The sequence below is a fragment of the Lipophrys pholis genome (genome assembly GCF_963383615.2).
Source record: "Lipophrys pholis genome assembly, chromosome: 4".
In the NCBI taxonomy this organism is placed as follows: domain Eukaryota; kingdom Metazoa; phylum Chordata; class Actinopteri; order Blenniiformes; family Blenniidae; genus Lipophrys; species Lipophrys pholis.
The window spans coordinates 24,475,570-24,499,251 of record NC_137637.1 but is presented as its reverse complement, the minus strand read 5'-3'; the positions used below and the strand labels follow the sequence as shown (position 1 = coordinate 24,499,251).

Genomic DNA, 23,682 nt, shown 5'->3' with positions numbered 1-23,682 from the left:
GTGTGTGTGTGTGTGTGTGTGTGTGTGTGTGTGTGTGTGTGTGCGCGTGCGCGCGCGTGTGCGTGTGCTTGTCTATGTAACTTAGCAACTAAGGCCAAACCATCTCACAGGAGCATTAAAGGTTCAATTCCCACTGCAGGTAGCATTCACCTGAATGTGACCTCATGAATAAACAAACAATAGATTCTGAAAATAGCCCAGTCTAACGCAAAATCACTAACATAATTAAACAGTAGAAATTAGGGAGAGATCACCGCTTGAATGGTATGAATTCACTTGCTTGTTACATGTAGCAAGATGAAGGAAGGAAGACATGATGTGGTGCCACCTAATCTATTAATTTTTCAAACCTGAATCGGAGAAAAGGTCGGCACGTAGCAGAGTTTGCAAGTTTCTCAACAGTTTGCCCGAGCGTGCCTGGCTGGGTTTTCTCCTTGTGTGGTTTACTCCCCACGGTCCAAAAATATGTGTCTGAGGTGAAGTGGTGAGACTAAATTGGTGTGATTGACCGGCGACTTCAGCACAGCGTCACCCTGAACTGGACATAGTGTTATAGAAGATTAATAAATGGAAATGTATCCATAATACATGAATAAGGATAGGAAGACAGCAGAAAAATAAAACAATCAAGGAAATTCTATTGTGTCCTGTTCAAAAAAAAATTGCTTTATTTTAATATATGAAATAGTAATCTACATGCACACTTTAGTTGGAACAATAAACACCCTCTTGCTTTATAAATCTCTATATTATGGATTCTGAATATTTATGCACTGAAGTATGATGTTTTTTATTATAAATGTCAATCCATGTGGGAGGTTTGCATTTGAACCCTTCCCTTTTAGGTCCACAGTGGATCGTGTCCTGAGACCCAGAGGACAGTTAATGGTGGAAACTCTGGTCCCGATATAAAGACTCTCTGCTGATTGTGCCGGTGACGCAAAGCCTCTGCTGCTGCTGCTGACTTGGGAAACACTAAGGACTGCTTGCACACCTACCACACATCATCACACAGACCACAACACACAGCATGCATACACAGAGGAGAGGGCTGCAGGTATCTGCGAGTGTAAACACAAAGAGCCACAGCTATATACACACATCCAGGCAATCACACAAGCTAGATTTACAGCAACATACGGAGGCATAAGCTGACAGTGACTCACGCACACACACACACACACCCTCACACACACAGCAGGAAGCAGTGTTTCAAGCCAGGGGTCATGACACTGAGGTGTAAGATGCACAGAGCAGCTGACAAAAATCTCAGTCTCCTGACAGGCTCGGCCACACTGGAATGGTAAGATTTCTTTTTTTAATTGTTTGATCTTCTTGTTCTACATTTCTTACATCAGCTTGTTTGTAAAATATTACTGAATACAGTCTTTTCCTGTTGTTTAGACATTTGTTTAGCAGTTACACTGTGTGGGTAAGGTCAGCCTTCACTATGCTGAGGTTTGTTGATTCAGTTCAGGATGTGTGTGTGTGTGTGTGTGTGTGATTTTCTCAAAATGTTTTGTTTTAATACTGATAGAAAAGTTTTTGTATTTGTTGTTTTCTTTCTCATTGTCCTGAGCTGCCCCAGTTTTAATTGTGTCACCGACCTTTGAATACATCACTGGCCTTTATTGTGATAATGTATTTTTATAGGTAATGTCAATTTGAACAAAATATATTTTTTAGCACAGTGTTTTGATGGGTCAAAACAAATTCTAGCATTGTCTCATTTAGCCCAAGGGCAATTCTGCCATATACATCTGTCTTCAACCACACTTCAGCAGAGGTGGACAGACTCTCAGAGGATACATTCAGATATGTTATCATTTTACAATTTTTTTTTTCCAAATTTTCCATCTCGGATTAGATAATCAATTTGCAAATTTTTTACAATAAAGCTGCTCAAAGTGGATATGAAGGGGATTAGACTTAAATTGGACCTGGTCAGACCTCAAATATAAAATGCTTTTTAAAAAAAAAAATCTTTTTTAATTTTTGCAGTTAAGTCTAAAGGTAAAGTATAAATAACAAAGAACCCCAAACTCCCATAGCTTAAATACAATGTTGTACGATTATGATAGTGCGAGGAACATTAAGGTATAATAACATATCAGCTGAAGAAGTCAGCAAGATATGAGCACAGTGGAAAACAAACAACAACAAAAAACACATGGGGACCGCCCCTGTGGGGCATGAGTGGTTAAAAGAAGGCCCATAAATTCCCACACACTTCGAAACCCCCTAAAAAAGCAACATTAAGAGCCCGATTTAATAAGATTCTGTCGATCGTGTGCTAACTTCCATCCTCTGAGTTGCAATGGATAATGCATTCAGTTTGCCTGCATTTTGTGGCTGATCAAGTGAAATGAGTACCGTCAGTAGCATCATGTACAAAAAGGAGTATTCAAATGAGGGTTTTCTGTGCATCAGGCCTTGTTTACATGAAATTGATCGAGTGGAAACTGTATCATTTCCATGTTTATTTGCTTGCATTTGCCATGGAAGGCTTGAAAAAAGACAAAAAGCAAAGTCTAAGCATAGCAACGGTGGGAACACGATTAGGAAATAAGGCAATACCTCAGAAAGAGTGCAACAAGGAAGATATCACAAAAAGGTCCGCAAAAAAATTGTGGGCAGCCAGTTGAGGAAATGCCTCTCACCACAGTAGCAGTAACATCTCTCCTGCACGTTGAATTGGTTTGCAATTCGTTGAGACAAAATTCAAAGCACATTGCATGAGTGTGAGTGTGTGTGTGTGTGTGTGTGCGTGCGTGCGTGCGTGCGTGCGTGCGTGTGTGTGTGTGTGTCCACGCACCCGTTTTTATACATGCCAAAATCTTGTAGATCAGGCCCTAAGTGCTTATTTGTTGGGTGACACACAGTATGGTGTTATTGTTTTTAATAGCAATGCAAATTGATTTTCCTTTGCTTTTATTGTTGTGGGATGGAAGTAGAAAAATAATGGAGGTTGAAAATAACATATGGAGCTAATCCAACTTGAAAAATCCCAGTAAGAATAAATAAATATACAACATTTGCTATTTTGATTAACTGTTTCTTTAATTAAGCTCACAGTCTGAGGATCACTCAGGAGCTCAGTTATACCTGCGCTGGTAATGTTCATCCTTTCATCCTTTGACCTGTCCAATAGAAAGCCACTTTCATACTCAATTTCACTCTCATAAACACAGCAATGTGACTCCCCAAACTCCTCTTCATCCTTGGTTTCTCAAAACATTCAGTTCCCATGCGGAGACACATAACATTTAGATGTGATTTATGTTGCCAGAAAGTCAGATTTCTTCCCTCTGAAGTGTGGTGTCGGTGAGTAATAATTGCCTCAGGCCAGTCGGTGGACAGCGCGTGATCAGAGGGTGTACGTTCGTCATCAGGGAGTCCGGGATGATGACAGATGAGTGGAAGATAAAAAAAACAAGGCACGAGTGTAGAGTGTAACGCTTAGACACTGGCAACCGCACAAATGGAAATTAGTTGAGAGTTTTTAAGGAACTATAAATGACACTTGATTAATCTCTCCTGTTGCTGGCTGTAATTTACATCGTCATGGACATCTGAGTACAAACGAATCAAAGACAGTCCTTTGTGTTTCTGCATGTCAGTGTTTCGAAATGTGCCATTGACGAGGGGGATGAAAACCACTAAATCTGACACTGTAGAGGAAGAATCGAATGTGATGATGCTACTTCTCTGCATTTTTACAATATGCCGTGGCATGTCAAAGAGCATGGGAGCATGAGAGTCAGTCTGACCCAGCAGCCAGAGAGGGACAAGCGAGGAGGAAGACGGACAGCAGGCAGGGGTTTTCCCAAGCCACGTTGTTGTACAGCTCTCACAATACTCTATAAATAAAGAGTAGTTGTGGATTTAGAACTTAGAGCTGTAAAAGTGGTTAGTGATGATTTCCACTGTCTCCTCTGATCTTCTTGGGTTGCATGCCATATCTTATGGGTCCCCGGAGGACAGAGCCCTGTCTTTTCCTTGGCTGGCGCTTCACTTCTCACTGTAACAAGTTAATGTGATATTTCATGCAAATCATGCAGTTTTCTGGACGTGTGTCCGCTCAGTATTTTGTCTGTAGCAGCCCCAGTAACAGCAGTCACCCTATCGCCCTGTTGCGGACCGTTTTCGAGTAAGTTTTGTTTTTGTGTTTTGGTTTGGGTGCCTCTGGTGGGTTCAGTGAAAGACTCTCTGTGTGGCTCCCTGATTTGTGGCTGCGGTGGAAAATTCTCATTTGGGATTTGAGTACGCACGGCTTGAAAGCCGTGCAGTCAACACTCCATCAGTGAGTGAGGTCAACTCTCTCACACTTCTCACAACAGGTGTATACAAACACTCACTGACTGACAAAGACACAGCAGCTCGCTCTCTCTCTCTCTCTCTCTCTCTCTCTCTCTCTCAATCAGCACAATCACATATTTATGTGCAACACACACACACACACACACACACACACACACACACACACACACACACACACACACACACACACACACACACAATTTGGGCCTGCCGAGCCAACCAATCAGAGACAAGTAGTGTCGGTCCCCCCAGAAGTGGGTGGGAGAGCTGTTGAAACAGAAGTCTGTCTCAGGATAGACAAAGTTTGCATTGGTGGTCAGAAGAACTTTTCTTGCTTTCTACTTTCCCCTGCAATATTTGCACTTTTTCAGCTTTTTTAAAAAATTGTTTTTGTTTTATTAAACTCTGGGGTCCATTAGAGCACAGCCTGAGAGTGGAATGGCTGAACTGGTGCGAATCCGTAAAAAAAGGCTTCAGATACCCATCTCGAGGTAAGACATGTTGGGGGGGTTTGACAGATTATTACAGGTTATATATATTGAGCTAACTACCAACTGAACCTCTCCTGTGACTGCGTTAATAAGCTGGTTGGACCTTAAGTATGCTATATGTTTGGTGCATTTGTGCTTCAAAGATGTTTTCCTGTATTGCAGAAGTGAAAATATGTCACATTAAAATACACCCTGGGCTAGGTGGTTTCCTTTTTTAAAATTTTTTTTTTTATCAGATCAAACCTGCAGATCTTGATCTCTGCATGAAAAAGATAAAGTATTCTTGTCTTAACAAATGTCTGCCCTCCCACTTTGAACTGCTGTACTTTCCTTTACGCATCTAAACGATTATTCACAGTGACAAGTGAGCAAACACTTGTCACTTAAAGTGTTTGTGTGAACCCTTATTTTACCCATGGTTTAGCTGTAGAAAGAAAATGTGTTGCAAGGGTGCTGTGTCATGTGGTATTTGTTGTGGTTAACACACTGATGTATTAGTGTCTGCAGGCTTCAGACGTTGATAAATCCCTGGGGGCCAGTTTCACGTATTTCTGATGCTGTGATCATCACATTTGAGCATTTTCCTCTGATCTGAATACACATTTCATTTTTTATTTATTTTTTAATAAGCTTTTTCTATATTGTTTGCCTATACAGCCCTAACAGGCACGCCACTGTATAGAGCTGATTCAACAAGTCTAAACCAAAGGATGATTTGTCATCCTTCTCCATAAACAGAGTTTCATAAGTGAACAGTTTCCTGTAAAGCTTTTTTTTGTCCGAGGCTCTTCTTGCTGTTGAAAGAAAAAGACTGTGTTATCATATTGCGATTGAGAGTGAGCTGTGGCATTCACTTGCATGCTATTTTTATGACTCGACAGCTTTTGAAAGCCCGTGCCAGCGTGATAAACACTTGAAAAGCTGTGAGCGTCTCATCCCCAGGAGTTGGCTCCCTGGCGTAGCCTCATGCAGTTTGAACACAGTGGTTCTGGTCAACATACAGGCAGCACACCCAAATGTTTTAGTGAGATTGTCTGTGGCACAAATATCATATCTAATAAATCTTCCCTTGAAAGTGACAAGAAGGAGGTGGGGGGGGGGGGGAATTCAATCATGTGGATGGTGTTAGCGTGAGGTATTTTATCATAGCTGTATTAGAATGTGGAAGTGTTTGGATTCATTCCTGAGGAGAGATTCCATTAAAACGCAGCAGGTGTAGAAGGTGACTTGCGCCCTGTGCATTTGCTTCTTATTAAACTGCAGGAGATGAAAAGATTCCCAGCACTTCTCTGCTATAATTTGATTAAAGGTTTCAAAACCGGGCCTGAGCAACATGTTATCAGATATCACAACGTGGCCAGCAAACTCATAAGCGTCAAATTTCAGGGGAGTGTATTCTGTCAAAATACAAGTTACATAAGACTCGCCATGGGAAGTTTTCCTCTTGTGGAAACTTTGGCACTAAAGATGCCCCTTTGGCACTGGTTTTCTTTGGACAGCTTGGCATTTCAATCACCCTCAGCTGAACTGTTTCTCTTTCTGATGATTTCTTATCATGATGTTAAAGCGCCTCTAAGACTTCATTTCAATCACCTGGAACAGCCAGGAGTGTTGCTTTATACATCCTTGTGCCGGGACGTTCCTCAAGTTCAAGTTCAGGTGTATTTGACATAGTTTGACACAAAAGCAATTCAAAGAGAGAGAGAGACAGATCACAGAAAGTTCACATTTTGTTCCTAACGGCCTGTCTCCTGTAGCCAACTTTTATGGCTGCATCAGCGGTGATTTAATGTGAACGCTTTGATGGCAAACTGCTGTAATCTTCAACCATTTTGTGACCCAGTGATTGCTGTTGGCTGCTGAGAGGTGAAATTCCTCTCCCATCTGCTCCCAAAAGGGACATCTACCATTTTTTATTTTGCTCTACATCACATCCCAAAACATGCTGTTGTTTGCTTTCAGGCTGCGGTGCATGCTGAAACAGCTGGAGGAGAAAGATGTGGACTTTGAAGAAATCAAAAAGAATCTGGATTTCACTGCGTCTTTGCTGGAGGCTGTATATCTCGACGGAACAAGGTAAAAAATATTGATTCGTGCAGAAGAGTTTGAAAACAGAAGACAGGATGCTTGCTGCACATTGATGTGTAGATTAGCATCTTGCTTGTTATTATGAAGGTTCTTGGTGGGAGCTCAGTCTAGGTTTGGTTGCCCTTCTATGTGGAGTTTACATGTTGACCCTCTGCATACATTTGTTTTATGTGAATATATTACTTTTTTCTGATAGTCAAAACTATATATGCATTTGAGGTTAATCGAGCTGTCAAGGTACATGCCTGCACCCACAGTCAGATAAAGTGGTGAAGATGGATGGAAGTTGATATGTTAATCACTTGTATTTTAGTAGATACATGCCAGTGCAGTAATAGGAGTACATTAGGAGTCTAGCCTAATTACGATGAAACAAGTCAACAAAGACATACTCATTTTTGAAAATGGAATGGGAGCCTATGCTGAGGAAACAACAGTTTTAAGAAGACACCACCACAGTGACAAGATGTCCTACTCCTACTTCATGGTGTTTACAAAACTTTATCGTCTTTCTTTATGCTTGAACTACCATTACATACAGTGGCAACAGTATGTGCATGCATGCACATGTGCACAAACATTCCAAATACATTTGTCAGCATGGATCAACCAGATTTAACACAAGCTTAGTTATGATTAAGCTCGTGTTTAATCATGATTGAACAAATAATGATTCAAATTGTGTCCTAGTTTTATATCACAAATCAAATTGATTTCTAAAATATAAAATAACTGGTAAGTACTTGGCTTAAGACTATATAAAACATTTTGAATTTTTCCTGGAAAAATTTGTAAAAATCAACCAGCCAGTTTGAAGAATGAACTGAGATGAAAGCACTGGCTTTCATCTCAGTTCACTATGTGCGTTTAAATATATTGAGTAAAAGTATTTCTTCAAAATCGGAAAAAAAAAATATCAGCACTTTTGCAACAGTAACCACTGGGCAGCATGTGACACTAAGCATTGTAAACCTCCGATGGTGACAGATTCTATGTAAAACAGTCCTGAGACATCATTTGCAGTACAAACACTTTGTCATTTTCTTTCTTTAACAGAAACAGTCTGCATGAATGTTTGTTTTTTACCTGTTTGACTAACAAGTGTTCAGAATCTGTAGGCGACTTGACCACAGATGATCTTGCCACTTCTCGGAAAGTTTACTGAGACTCATGGTGGTAAAGATCAGAAGACTGATATAATTGTCACTTAGACTGTTTGCCTAAAACGGGCACAGCTTTGTCCACTACTAAAATTCACTCAATTGCACCCTTCATGTGTTTTCCTTATCAGTACAAGCCACTTCGTATATTTGGTAACTGCTTAAGTTCAAAGTGAGTTACATTAAGTGCAATCAAGGGATGCAGGAAAAACAGATGATTATTGACAAACAATTTCAATACAATTGATAGTTGATGTTTTCATGGCGAATGAGCATTGTGGAGATATAGGCCAATTAAATGAGTACAAAAAGACTGTAAGATTGTCAAAAACCATGTGGACTGCAGCACTTTGGATTTGCTGCAGATGACTGTAATAAGCCACGGATGTAAGCATCCGAATAGACATGACAGTCAGCAAGACCTGCACTGACTGTGAATGGAAATTAAAAAATGGATTTTACTTGAATATCTATTTTTGTTTTAGTCCCAAAGCACTTTACATTGTCACACTCACTCATTCGCACACATTCGTGGTGATGGCTGCGATGGAAGATGCTTCGGCATCCATTGGGAGCAACACTCAAGGAGACAGTCATTGAGCCAGAGGGAGATGGGGGATTGGACCTGCTATCTTACCATTGAAAGAGATCCGCTCTTCCAACTGAAGCACAGCTGCCTCATAGGGGTGACTAACAAAGATGAATTGATCGTGAAGAAACTATTATGCTGCTTCTGTTTGTAGCCTTTATGGTGACGATGACGCAGTGATAGCGGTGACTGGTTCAATAATATGCCCTATCTTCAAGGCATTAAAAGGCATAAAGGAATTTTCTTCAAGAAGTCAGTACATATTGATGAGTTGATGTTTTCAGGAACTGTTTTGTAAGTAAATATCACTTTAGATTTTACATCCTCAGTTGCCTTGAAGCTCTTCATATAATAGATTCAATTCACCGTTCGCCTTGCAAGATGCTTTCCAAGCACGAGGAGAGACACATAGTTTGGTGTCTTGTCTGACAACTCTTTAGCACGTGGATAAATACAGATGCAGAAGATATCAGCAAACTGTGGGACTGTAAGATAACCCGCGCTGCCACATGAGCCACCGCTGCTCTTAAAGTTTCCATTTTGCCATCTGCATCCTCCAACGACTAACAACCGTTTCTCACAGGCAGTGTCTCGAGTCTGAAGATGACCTCCAGCAGCTCCAGTCGGACGGCGTGCCTTCAGAAGTCACCGATTGGCTGGCGTCCACGTTCACTCACAGGATCCGCCGCCCCGTCAGACGTTCTGATGAGAAACCCAAGTTTCGCAGCATTGTCCATGCAGTGCAAGCTGGGATATTTGTGGAGAGGTATATGAGCTCATAGTTATTACATTTCTCTTTACTTTGAAGAGCCGTTTCATTCATGACTGGGGTTTATTTATCACATTCAATCACAGTAACATATAGAAATAATTCTGTCGTATAATAAAACTCCCTTTGTGAATGACTTGTGATTTTACTGTTTGTACTATCATATAAGCTCAATGTCGATCCCAGTACAGCCTCAGAAAACACAGACAGCTCCACTGGACTGTGAATCATTAGCCTCCTTTTCTCTTTAAAACATCCTTCCAAAGCGGACAGAGACTTTAGAGGATTTATATAAACAGCTCACGAGTCGGTTTCGCTGTACAATGTCAACATCTGAACTTTAACTGAACTTAACATAAACATTGCATTATTCCAGGATGTTCAAGAGGGCTTACACGGCAGCCATGCCGGACCAACCTGCAGTGGTCGTAAACTGCCTCAGGGTGAGCCTCTGCCTATCATAAATTTCAGAATTCGTTTTGTGTTTGTGCAATAGATCAAACATCAGATAGTGAATGGTATACACAGAGTGTGCATTAGTAACGCAGTCGCCCTCCTCTTGCTCTCCCCAGGATGTCGACCGCTGGAGCTTTGACGTGTTCGCCCTGAACTCGGCCAGCTCCGATCACGTGCTGCAGACTTTGTTCTTTGAACTGGTCACCAGATATGAGCTCAACAGTCGTTTCAAGGTCTCTTGACTTCAGATTTCATAATAAATGTCAAGACCTGATTTACAAAATTCCATCGAGTTGTGTTTGTCCCCCATTCGATTGGGAAATAATGCTACACGTCATACAAAACGCACAACTTTCATACAGTAGATGTATTAACCCCTTATAAGCCAAATTTTGTGACTTATCAATACAGTTTGTCTTGTTCGCTGTAAATTGATAATGAATAAAACACTGGCAATGATAAATAGGTGCATCAAACATCAGAATTTCTGATGCTTGAGTGACATTTCTCTTGCAACACGGATGCACAATAACGGTATGTGCATTTTCAAAATAACCTCATCTTTCAAACAAATAACACATTTGAATGTAAAATAAAAATTTAAAAAAAGATTTAATTACAAAAACAACATTTATTAGATGCAACATTGGTGTTTATTTCTATTATGGTAACATATACTTCATACAACAATCAACTGCACACATTTAACATTTTCATACATTTCAGATAAATACCCTGTGATGTACGAAGAATGAGATTTAGGTCATTTTTTCTGCATCTATAGAAAGATTTGTTATTCAGCTATCAATAATGTACCCAGTAAATGTGTTTATTTATACACATTTTTAACCTGTTGAAAGGGTTTTCCATAACATTGAAACATTTGTAGAATTTTTTTTAAAAATATTCACACATTTTCTTATCGACATAGTTAAAAACAGGTTTGTGACGTCAGTGTGGAAAGATGAAGCTCAGATTTCTGATTTCTTGTAACTCGACAAGATGACGGGACAGCACTTCAGTTACTGTGAACCTCTGAGTCATCTCATGAGAAAGAAGTTAAAAGAAGACCGTTGCTGTTTGGTGAAAGCTAAAGGTTGAATAAACGATGGTACATTTTCCGTAAAGGAGGTTATAATAGCATTGTTAAATGTCAGAGCTTTAGATGGAGCATGTCAGAATTGTATTTTGTGATCATTACTGACCTGGAGCGGAAATGTGTTCATTTGCATATATAATCCAGCTTTTAGATTTAATTGCCACCTTTGGGTGTACAAATCACCATCATTAATTTTTTTTCCTTAACTTTGTTACGATACTCAGGTTGTGCCAGCTTGTGAAACAAACTTTCTAACTACTTTCACTGATTATGTTTTTTGCAGATCCCCATCTCATGTCTGGCTGAATTCCTCTCCGTGCTGGAGAGGGGATACTGTAAATACAACAACCCGTACCACAGCCACATCCATGCTGCTGATGTGACTCAGACTCTGCACTGCCTGCTGCTGCGCTCTGGACTCGTGGTACGGTGCAAAAGCTTTCTTACTGTTTATTTATCCCTACCTAGATTCACGTAATGCAATAGGAATGTAAGAAACGGCATTGATTCCAGATTCTCAGTCACTAAAGTTCGGTCAAGTTGGTCAAATCAAATCACCATCAAATTCAATTACTTTCTGTCCGTGTGTGAGATCATGTGTCTTCCCCATTCAAAGATGGGAGGATATGACAATTAATGCCTCCAGTTTACAATTATTAGCAAACGAAAAACTCCAACAATGTGGTTTCACTGACGTCACAAATATAAAAACAAGGTCTAAAGTTTTTTTTTTCTTTTCTTTCTTTCCGGGACATTTACGGATATGGACAATTTTACAGTCTTTCTACAACGTTCATAAAACTTTACGGAGCATAATGTCTCATTCATGTGTTTTAATTATGATACTGGCATGAGGAAACGAGCAGCCCGGATTGCAGCCGACCACGTCTGACCCCGGACACAAACTGCTTCAGCCCCTTGCCTCTGACCAGGACCTCACGCCATCAGAACAGCTTCTTCCCCACTGCAGTCAGACCTATGAACATTGGCCCAACTCCCCCCAGTTGACACCCCTCCACCCACCAACACATAATATTGTCAGTCACTTTTCTTTTTGAGTACACATATTTAATAGTTCTTGTTTAGTGTTTTGCAAAGAGATTCCTTGTACTCTGGGAGTTTTCATACCACCCGGCAAAAAAAAATCTTTCTGATTCTGAGTCAAACCATCATTTATTCCCACCACTTTGTTTTGTTACTTGACACTGTCAAACTATTTAGGTCATTACCAAGAAATCTTTCACAAACACCCAAGATTCCCCAGATAGATTTCTCAGAAAGGGGAAATCCGGCTGGGTGAATGAGTCAGAGCATTTTGCCAGGGGTCGACAACGTTTTCAACCAAGAGAGGCACTTTTGACAAATTCAAATCTAATTAAGCCCTTAGAACCTATTTAACCTTTAAGTGAATAAACTAATTTCTCTACAAAGGAAATTAAATTACTGACAATTTCAACAAGAAAATAAGTAAAGTCAAGTAAGTACAAATATGATATCATATCTATATGGATCTTTCTCTATATAGTGTATCTTCTACAATATTGAAAAGTTTTTGCTTTCACAGTTTTGCATAATCAAAAGAACTAAGTAAACTAGAGCCAACAAAAAGAAGTGTTTTTTTTGTTGGCTTCTTATTAATCTTATTAAAACATTATTTTATTCAAGTGTACAAATTAATCACTTCTGATTGCAAGAAAAGCATCTATAAAACCGCATTTGTTGGCCAACAGAAGAAAACAAAAATATGTACATAGAAATCGTTGCTCCCTTAAATATGTAGGGCGCCACTACAAAGGGGCTGAAGACCCACATGTGACACCAGAGCTGTGGTTAACATACCTTTATAATCAGTCAATCTTTTCATTGCAAAAACATATTATTTGCTATTGTACTTGTCATAATGCTTTATTTCTGTCCTGCTAAATCTGCATTAAATTTAATTGTTTTTTTCCTATTTAAGCACTGGCTGACTGAGCTGGAGGTGATGGCATCTCTGTTCGCTGCGGCAATCCACGATTATGAACACACGGGAACCACAAACAACTTTCACATCCACACAAAGTAAGCTTGATTTCTCAACATATTTTACAATTACATTGTCCTCCATGTGCAAAGCACCGGCTATATCAAGCCACATCCTCCTGTTAAAAGGTAGAAATAGTGAGTTAGTGTATTCTGAAGGCAGTTTTAGAAAGAGAAAGCAAGAGCCGCTCTAAAGCAAACATGTCTTTATGGAGGGAACACAATATTTTTAGACTTTCCACATAGGATAGCTGAAGAAACGCGGTCTCCTGGCACTCATCATCATCATCATCATCATCATCATGCTTTATTTTGGGACGGAAGCACAAATATTCCTGTCCACAGTAAAAATAACACATCTTCGGTTCAGCGTCAGCAAGTTATATTTGACCCAAAGAAGATTTGTTCTTTACATCCTCCACTTTCGATTCTGCTGGAAAAGTAGCTTTTACGATAAATAAACTGGTTTGAGAAAGTTAACATTTTACAGTTTCGTCCTTTCAAGTGGCAAATAACAACAACAACAAAAATATCATTAACAACAACAACAACAATAATAATATTAATAATAATAACAATAATAACAACAATAATAATAACAATAATAATAATAACAATAACACATAACAAACATCTCAGACTACCCTGAAGTTTTCATTTGTGGAAATTCTTCACATCCAAACATTTAACCAAAAATATGACTTTTGAGCGATTTCAGAAGGATTGCTTACTTGTAATCATGTGTATACATCTTTACCCAATTTGCAAGGGTTCTGTAATATCTCCACAGACGTACATTCAGTTTGGTAACAACAGAGAATTTGGGAATGATTTCTGTTTTGTTTCTCAGCTTCAAATGAAGCACTGCACACACTGACAGCTGCCTACACTCAACACAAATAACTCCACTGGATCAGTCGTGATGAGGCTCAGAGTACTTGGAACTAATGTGGTGACATAAACTGTGTCTTCATCTGCAGCAGCAGTCATAATTCAATTAACTGTGTAGCTAATATCAGCTGAAAGCTTTCTCTCCCTGGACGGCCATGCTGTGGACTCATCTGTCAACACACATACGTGTACTATAGAGTAACACACTCTATAGTATGTGCAGTATATGTGTTGACAGGTATGTCAGAGAATCCACCAACAAATCTAATTAAATGAATGCAAATGTGCAAAATACAAGTAGGCACATTATTTATTATTATTACTACCATATTGAAATGATGGTGTAGAGATTTGAGGAGATAGATAGATAGATAGATAGATAGATAGATAGATAGATAGATAGATAGATAGATAGATAGATAGATAGATAGAAATATACAGTAAACACACAAATCCACCATTTTTCTAAAGTGAAAATATTTGAATTCACTACCACTATTTTCAAACAGCACAAATGCTAACAATACCCTCAAATAGCCTACAGCCAGGGAATATTCAAAAGCTATTTTTTGGTTTTTTTTCCAATGGGGGTTGGGAGTGGTAGTATAAATTAAGGATGGAACTACATTTTAAATAGCCATGTGCCTGCACAACCTTGAAAACATTAAGTATTTCCAGCTGTGGAGTGGATCTGTGGACGACAGACAGGAGAGCTGAGACAGTGTCCAAGCTCGAAGGGTCAAAAGTGGTACAACTGATGGATGAAGGGTGCAACATCTATGAGATACTTTTATCTTGTTTATTTACTCTTTCATTGTTTTTCTTAAGTTTATCTAAATGAGAATGCAATTTATAATAAGATAAGAAGAACTAGAGAAGCGGGAGTTTGTGTTAAGCTTTTATTTATATTGTTTTTGTTTAAAAATTTTGAAATTAAAAAATATATAATTCATTTATTCAACATCTCACAATCTCATCACACTAAGTGCAGTTTTCTGAAAGGACCCTCAATTCTTTTCTAATGAGTACTAAAACAGGTATTTCATCAGGGCCAATGAATTTATGAAAATTGGGAAAACCCCATAAGAGTGCAAGTTATACTTCTATCCACATCTTGAAATAATTTCGCAGTAAGAAACTAAAGAAACCATTATGTCTAACATGAATTCAAGCTGTGGCTGCTTGGAGTAAAAACACTTTCCATTTCCCAAAAGGCCACGTAAAAATACATCTCATGTTTGAGGCTATTTTCTCAAGTGTTTCATTGAATGTTTGGTTTCGCTGTGTAGGTGGCAGCAGCCTCAAAATGAATACTAATTGGAAAAGTTTTCACAGTGCACGTTTAACCAGTGTGATGTGTCTAATAAAGTCGATCATGCAAATGAATTGATAAAAGACCTCTGATTGATGAGTTAGTTCATTATCTTGCTGTGGTGAGTCGTTACAATCCACATGGAGCCAGTTTTTCTCTTAAGCACATTTAAATTCATGATCACAGATTGACACCAGAGGACTTTTATTCTGGTCCCACTTCGAATAACCACTGTGTTGAAGGTCACTTCGATGCACGTGGTTACTTTACAGCTACCTCGTGACTCCGTCCTCTGTCTGTCCCAATCTGTTCACGGTCTTGCTCACTGTCTTCCAGGTCAGAGTTTGCATTGATCTACAATGACCGTTCTGTGCAGGAGAGCCATCACCTGAGTGCCGCATTTCGTCTGCTGCAGGACGAACAAATGAACATCTTCATCAATCTGACACGAGAGGAGTGGCTGTAAGACAAACAAAACATCTACAATGGATGTGTATTATTATCTTATGTACTGTATGTATGTTTGATACCAATGAAATGTTTGGGTATTCTTTATAAGCTGTACTCATATGCTTAACTTGAGGCCAAAAGGTTTTAGTAAAAGTAAAACTACCAATTAAATTTTATTATTTTTTTTTTACTTGAGTAAAAAGACAAAAAACATATTTATCTGCGCAGTTCCTCCGATATTCTTTCAGACTAAGTCAGATCTGTGATTTCTACAGGTTGTGGGCTACAAGCCATGTTTGTGGGCATCATACCTTTGTGGAGGCTTACAGTGACTCGTCATTATGAAACAAAACACACAAAAACAAACAGAGCAGGTCCAATGCACTTATCTGTAATTACTGTATTTTCATATTGAGCAGCATTGCATTTCATGTAGTCCACGTGAGAAAGTAATTTACCCACTGTTGGACTAAATCGGTATAAATCCTGCTGCTAATGCGTATAAGAGGTGTATAAGTGCAGTTTGACAGATTGGTTACTTAGTCTTTTATGAAAGAGATTTTACTTCTTGCAGTCCCATGAATGGTACGAAATGCTGCTATCAAGCAGACCGAGATTTAATTCTTGTATGCAAGGTCATGTGAAGCTGGAGCTTATCCCTGCTGATGCTGGGTTAAAAGCAAGGTTACACCCTTGACTGGCTGCCAAATCTCAGAAGAAAACATGCAAACTCCACGTGGTTCAAAGTGACCATCTGGTTCAACCGTAGAACCACGCCAAGCCACACAAAAAACAACAACAACAACAATTTTATTTGAGTGTAACAGGAGCGGATGTGTTGCCATACCAACCCGGTTGGTGTATTGTGGGTAATTGTCTGCCTGCCATAAATTGCCTACCAAAGGGACGTTACAGACCCCTTACTCACCCCGGCCTCCAACCCACGCGGATACGATTTCTCTGGAGAATCAAAGAAAGGTCATGTTACTCTTATTATTTAGTGAGTCATTCTCAAACCAGCAATGGAACAATGAATGAGTCACATGTGATGACAACAACTAAACTTCAGGAAACGTTTTTATTTTTTTCTTTAGAAAAATTTGGTGCTGCTGAGGTTACATAAACAGTTACATCCAACGAGGTTTGATGGATATTGACTGTGGTGTTAAACTAATTTGGCAGGAGATATGTATTTGACAGTGTAAACCCTTCATGTCTGAACTTTAGTGCTGCTCAGGATGACAAAATATTTACATTTTCTATAAATATATACAGTTTCTGCGTTCATGTAGGCTGTTGCGTAACATGTCATAGACGCTGTGCGATTTATATTATTTTCATGGAAGAGCTCTACGGATTTCACCAAAGATAAACACATGCAGTATCACTGTAATGGGGCTTTTCTCGCAGTCAGTGTTACCATGGGAACAAGAAAATCTATCGGCAAATCTGAAAAAGTTACAACCCCACTGAGTCTTCCTGCCTGACATTTTTATTCCGCTGACTTCCTTCTTATCATACAAGGTCAAGCAATAAACTCTTCATATGCGTGTGTATGTGTGTGTTTATAGGGAGCTCCGATCACTTGTCATAGAGATGGTTCTGTCCACTGACATGTCCTCCCATTTACTCCAAGTCAAAGCGATGAAATCCTGCCTACAACAACAAGAAAGGTAACGCTAATGGACTGTGCTGCTGTTTGCAAAATCAAGAGGTCACATGATGAATGTTCACATGCATTTGACTGATTGAACACACACACACACACACACACACACACACACACACACACACACACACACACACACACACACACACACACACACACACACACACACACACACACACACACACACACACACACACACACACACACACACACGCAGGGATATATTAGTGTTGGACAGGCTGGTGTGAAATCTTTGTTTTAGATACTTCACAACAATAAAAAAAAAAAAAAAAAAAAATCAAATGCACTGTGCTCTCTCTGACAGGGTTGACAAGCCCAAAGCCCTGTCTCTCTTACTGCACACAGCTGACATAAGCCATCCATCCAAGCCCTGGGCGCTACACTCTCGCTGGACCAAAGCTCTGATGGAGGAGTTTTTCAGGCAGGTAAGAACCCTGATCCACCTGAAGGCAAATCTCATCTCTGTTTAGTAACAAGTTTGAGTGAGTCAGATGCATGGGTAATATTGAGAGGCTGAGACTTGTACAGCAAAAGCACCAGTCAGTGGGTTGAAAGCGTAAGACGGTGTATTAGAAGCACATTATAGTGTGACAGAACCAACAGACAGTAGTTCAGGACTATAGAAAAGTGGAGCTGAAAAATATGACATTGGAGCAGAAGCACATTATAGTGGACAGAATTGTAAAACAGTGGGGCGACTGAAGCATGTGATAGTGGGGCAGAAACACCAGACAACGGGGTAGAAGCGTAGGGTAGTGATGCAGAAGCATAAAACTCTGTGGGGCAGAAGAACATTATAGTTAAGCAGAACTGTGAGGCAGTATGGTCAAATCATGAGATAGACTTTTGGACTGGAGCATATTAGATAGAGGTGGGGGTTATAGTGGAGCAAAAACACAAAACAATGGGGCAGAATCAGAAGATAATGGGGCAGAGGCATAGAGGGTAATGACTCAAAAGCAAAAAATTGTGGGGTGGAAACATTAGACATTGGTGCAGAAGCACAAGATTACAGAGCAGGAGTAAAAAACTGTGGTTTCAGAGGTATATGATTATTGGACAGAAGTACAAAATAGACAGTTGTCATTAAGCAGTCCTTTTATGTGTCATATCTGGGATTAATGGACAACCAAATGTAAAAAGACAGCATCAATGTAAAGGTCTAACTTCATACTTCTACATTTCAGCAGGTATATTTTTCAAGTTTTTCTTGCATGGAAAAAAGCATCTGTACTTAAACTTTGCAGGAAAAAAACAAACTGAAGTGTGCCTCGCAGACTCTGCTGGTCCTGTAGTAACAACTCCAAGTCGTATCTGACTGGTTTGATCTGGTGTTATCTCAGTGTGATTGATGTGTCAGGAGGATGGACGCCAACGATCTACTCCACGTTTTTTGTAAATTGCTTATTGGAGTTGGAAAGTGAGAGTCAGAAACCTTCAAAGAGGGCCGTTATGTCAAAACCACATAAATAATCCCCGAGGTATGAAGCGGAGACAGTTAGAAAAGGAAGGTTTCTTTGAAGAGTTGAACGTTACTTTGGCAGTCAAAGGCCAACCGGGCCTTATAAGTTCAGATTTAGACAAAGCATTCAATCTAAGAAACGTCCAGAGTTGAGGCAGATATGAAGGAAACAATTTCATGCTGTTGCACTCGTGTTGCTTCTACTTCACCGTCACAAAAAAACCTACCGACTGAGTAAGCTATGATGTAAGCTAGACTAAGCGTCACATGAACAGCACTGCACAACATTTTATTTTCTTTTTTTTTAACCTTCGTACTAATCAATATGGCTGAAATATCTGTAGTGGCTGACGGTTCGTTTTGAGAAAATGAATGTACAATCTATTTTTTCAGCTAATTACTTCGACGAGACCTACTGATTTAATTATTCCGCTGTCATAAGATAAGAAATTACTTAATCTTCTGTCTTCTTTCGTGCAATTAAGTTTAAGTTGAAATGTCAACAGACACTTATTTTCAAAAAGAAAACAAAATACAACAGTGAGAATCTGTCTGATTATATATAAACACGGTATGTCTATTAGGAATCACAATTCTACAATCCTACAACTTCTTTATGGTATGAATGTATTTAGAAGGAGACCCAGTCACGTTGTAAATAAGTAACGATCTTCAGTAGGCGATGTTTGAGGATTTTTTTCATATTTCTTTTTGTTCCCCACTAATTGGACTTGAAGAAGAAATAGAAGAAGGGTGAAAAAAATGTCCAGTTTATTTTGTTAAAACTAAAAAATTTTTTTTTTAAAAAGCAACACTCAGCAATATTCTTAGACTAATGTAAATAACTCAGTGGCTGGTTCTGAAGTTGAATAACATTGAAAAGGTTGTTGTTTTTTTCTTCCCAGTTGATGCCCTTAAATAATGTGCCTTTCTTGTTCTATCTTTGTGAGGGTGATAGAGAGGCGGAGCTTGGCCTGCCCTTTTCTCCACTGTGTGATCGGAAGAGCACCCTGGTAGCTGAGTCCCAGATTGGTACGATACAAAAAATTACATTTTCAGGCACTTCACATCCTGTTATGTTATTTTGATTTGATAGCTTTCCAGTCACAATTTTTTTTATTTGACATATTATACATATCTAGATGGTATTGTAGATGGCATTTCACATTTGCATCGTTCTTACTCATTTTATCTATTTTTTTATTTCTTGTTTGTCAAAGTAAATCTTTTAGGACACATTTTTAACAGTGCATTGCCTTGATTAGGTCTATTTATGACCAACCGTCTTGACATTCAGTAACAAAATCTTTTCACATGCTGATGGAGTGACGTTTGTTCTTTCTTTTTTCAGGTTTTATAGACTTCATTGTGTATCCTACCTTTTCTCTGCTGACGGACATGGCCGAAAAGATTGTTATTCCTTTGGTGGAGGAGAACCCAGGTCCACCGGATCCCTGCAACAGACACAGGTATAGGCACTCACACATCCTTTAACTGATCTGCTATTTCATTAATATTCGTTATCACACCTTCGTGCTTGGATTTTAATGAAATAACATATCATTTTTACTTTTTACTTGTTTAGTTTTTATCATGATTACCCCTCTTTCATCACATATTATTGCACCCTGGTTTAGGCACTCTGACATTTGTTGATTAGCGCTGAACATGACGCACGTCAGGAGAGCTCATTAGTAAGAAAGCAGTAGTTCTAAACTAATAACCGTGCTTGATTCAAGTATTTACAGTTTCTGCTTAGAGTCTCTGAAAGTCAAAATTCATGGCCCGTCGTTATTCCAGAAACAGTAACAGTGATCCAGTGAAGTTTGTGAAGAATGACTATGACATCATTTGCATTCACACTAATTCAGTAAAGTGAGTGTATTTGATAGCTGCAGCATTTCTTCAAATACCCTACAAATTAATGATTTTAAATGAATAAAAATCATAGAATGATCAATGTTTTTGCAAAAAGTATTCAACTTTCTTGATTTATTTTATGCTGAAAAGAATAAAAAACTTGTTCGCTAATTTCTAACAAATGTCATGATATAAAAATGGAAGAAAAAGGGTGTTTAATATACCGACTTTATTGTCAAAAATGCTTGTAACATTTGTTATTAACAATCAGGATTGATATTTTTAAAAGCATCTAAAGTATTTTGGGTGAGTGCACTAAAACATCCTTTTTATCCGGAGTGAGCCCAAAAGTCATGAGGAGCGTTTGGGTGACGGCGCTGGTCTTTCTCCACAGTAATCTTTGGAAGGAGAGCTCCAGAGGTCTGCAGTGGAGTCTCGCTCACATCACAGCAGAGCTGGTGAGTTTCCGCTCCACATGGACGAGACACACCGAAGACAACAAGCTGAAATGGAAGGAAAGTGGCTCCAATGGTATGTTGACTTTCAACTCAATTTAAGATTTTATTTAGGAGTATTTCCCGCCCCCACCCCCCCATTTTAACAAATTTTTAACAAATATAACAAACATGTTTGATTGAACTTTCTACATCATTCTTTCCATTTGGCCATGAAATGACCCATGAAGAGGTTGATAACATTGACTAAAACAGAGTGAAAGATCCTGTTTCACCATCTGTGGCTCATTTGGCAGACATTTTGCACCATGACTGCGCTCAGTCATCTTTATTTGATTTGCTATCTAATTTCATTTTACAGTGATGTCATGTTGAGATTAACAGGCCCCAGATATTGTTTTCATTTCAACTTAACATTATTCCCCGTGATCCTTTTCAATCCAATCTTTTTTATATCCTCCAGGATTTTCAGAGCCCAGCGTGACAAGAGAACAGACATCCGGGCAAGACGTGCCGTCAGAAAAATCCCTGCAAGACCCCACAGCCAACGCAAAACAGTAGATGGAGGTTCATTTGCAATACTCGCTAGTTTTATAGGATATCGGCAAAGGTTAACTGAGGTTTTTGTAACAATTCCTGCTTATGTAATGTTTGGAGGAGAGGTAGCGAGGAGGGGTGGTTTAGAATTGAGATCATCTTCCCAAGGTAAGATGTAGCATAATCACAGAAATGTCCTGATGTCTTATTCCAAGTGTACTATACTGCCATAATTTAAATGTAAAGTGCACATGCTGGTCATGTCAGGTGGTTTAGTACATGTCATTATTTAATTTGACACCTAAACACTTTTTGTAGTTTGAACTGTACACCATTCTTTTAACCTTGCATTAAAATGCTAAAGAAGTCACTTTGTGGTTCAGTGTGAAGTCGGCCTTTTTTCCAAACTGTCTTGTTCTTTTACAAGATGAGTGAGCTGCAGTTTCTTGTAGTACATCATTTGATCTCAAACCTCAGAAATAGGTTAAAGCCTAACCCTAACCCACTGGCAGCTTCTTTTTTTTTTTAAATAAACTTTATTTAAAGTTTGCCACTGGCAGCTTCTTTTATTTTTGCAGACGCACCCTGACGACGTAACACGTTCATTCACTCGGTCAGTGGTGTTTGAAAGATGGATGGAAAGTGCAACGTGGAGCAGAGAAGGCTAGAATTATTAAGGAGGAAAGCTCTGCAACCAAATGTGCTAGGATTGGCAACCTTTTCATTAAAACCAGCTCACGGTTAGAAACAATAAATTACGATGGAACGGGTAAGATGTTTAACTTTGCATCCAAACCACTGTTCTATTTAATTATCAAGTCAATGAATTCTGTGGTTTTGTGGCATTTAACATGAAATTATATAACTTGAATAATAGTAGGATGCAACGCCACATAACTAGGAAACCTTGTCTTCTGGCTCCTCAGAAAAAAGATCCAGCAGCACCAAGCAGGTAACTGGAGTAACGCCATCTGCGGTTTAAACTAGAAGGCCTGTTTACATTGCGTATTACGGTAAAGCTGTCAGAAGCCTACGGGAGCTCCATGGTGCGTTCAAGTACACCCCCCATATGCCTCATTATGTGTGTCTCATTATTGCCGGTGGTTTCAATTCAGGACATATATATTATTAAATTAATAGCAGCAGAGACAGATATTCAGTCAACATTCATTGTAAGTTGTATTTTTAACCAACACAATACCAACAGAAAAATACTTCCAGGGCCAGAATATGAGCAAAATGAGCAGATGCACATTTTGTTTTATTTTCACTTACATTAGATAATGACTGCCTGCTGATTGTTTCCCGTCTTCGTCTTGTTCTATTCAGCTCACGAAGCTGCATCACCTCATACTTAAATAGTTCAAATTGATTAGTGAACCGAAGTGAAGATTGCGAACCTTGTGGCTTTGTTGGCAGGTTCTATATCCTTTTGGAAATATTTCTGTATAGAAACAGATAAAACACACACACACACACACACACACACACACACACACACACACACACACACACACACACACACACACACACACACACACACACACACACACACACACACACACACACACACACACACACACACACACACACACAGAGGAGGAACTTGTTAGCTCAACAGAAATGCCCCAATCGAGGGAAAAACAAACTTCAAGCTTCGAAAGGACGAAACAAGAACAAAACAACGATGAAAGTGAGCAACAAGAAAAGGTATACAACACCAAAGGCAGAAAACCCTGACAAAGTTTGCTGAACCAACAACTTCATCCACAGGAACTGTCATAAACCACAAGGTTGCAACTTGCAAAGTTAAACTCCGCCTGAAAGGCAGCCTGAAACGTCGGTATCAACACTAAACCTAATGCCAGATGTAGTGAGAGTTAGAACCACTGCAGCACTCAGAGAACGAAGCGATTGACCTGAACGAAAAAGAAAGTGGATCTGACGTAGATCAAAAATCATATATATTAAAATCTGATGAATATCCACCATAATCTTTGCAGTACTCCAATGACACAAGTGACTTATACA

At 39.2% G+C, this 23,682-nt stretch overlaps 1 protein-coding gene across 2 annotated transcripts; it reads left to right on the top strand.

Annotated features, from left to right (window-relative positions):
• Window positions 1–1,063: 1,063 nt before the first annotated feature.
• LOC308108879 (dual specificity calcium/calmodulin-dependent 3',5'-cyclic nucleotide phosphodiesterase 1B-like) lies at window positions 1,064–22,203 on the top strand. Of its 2 annotated transcripts, none has more exons than XM_080462169.1 (14): window positions 1,064–1,303; window positions 6,774–6,887; window positions 9,232–9,414; window positions 9,794–9,860; window positions 9,990–10,106; window positions 11,256–11,396; window positions 12,933–13,033; window positions 15,534–15,659; window positions 17,219–17,320; window positions 17,642–17,762; window positions 19,750–19,831; window positions 20,151–20,268; window positions 21,054–21,190; window positions 21,578–22,020. In XM_080462169.1, exons 1-14 carry the CDS (start codon window positions 1,227–1,229, stop codon window positions 21,673–21,675), a joined length of 1,584 nt encoding a protein of 527 aa, XP_080318295.1. In that variant the 5' UTR covers window positions 1,064–1,226; the 3' UTR covers window positions 21,676–22,020. The 2 variants fall into 2 exon arrangements, with proteins under 2 accessions (XP_080318295.1, XP_080318296.1); XM_080462170.1 differs by lacking the exon at window positions 1,064–1,303 and adding an exon at window positions 4,593–4,811 and having other exon boundaries at window positions 21,578–22,203.
• Window positions 22,204–23,682: the final 1,479 nt, after the last annotated feature.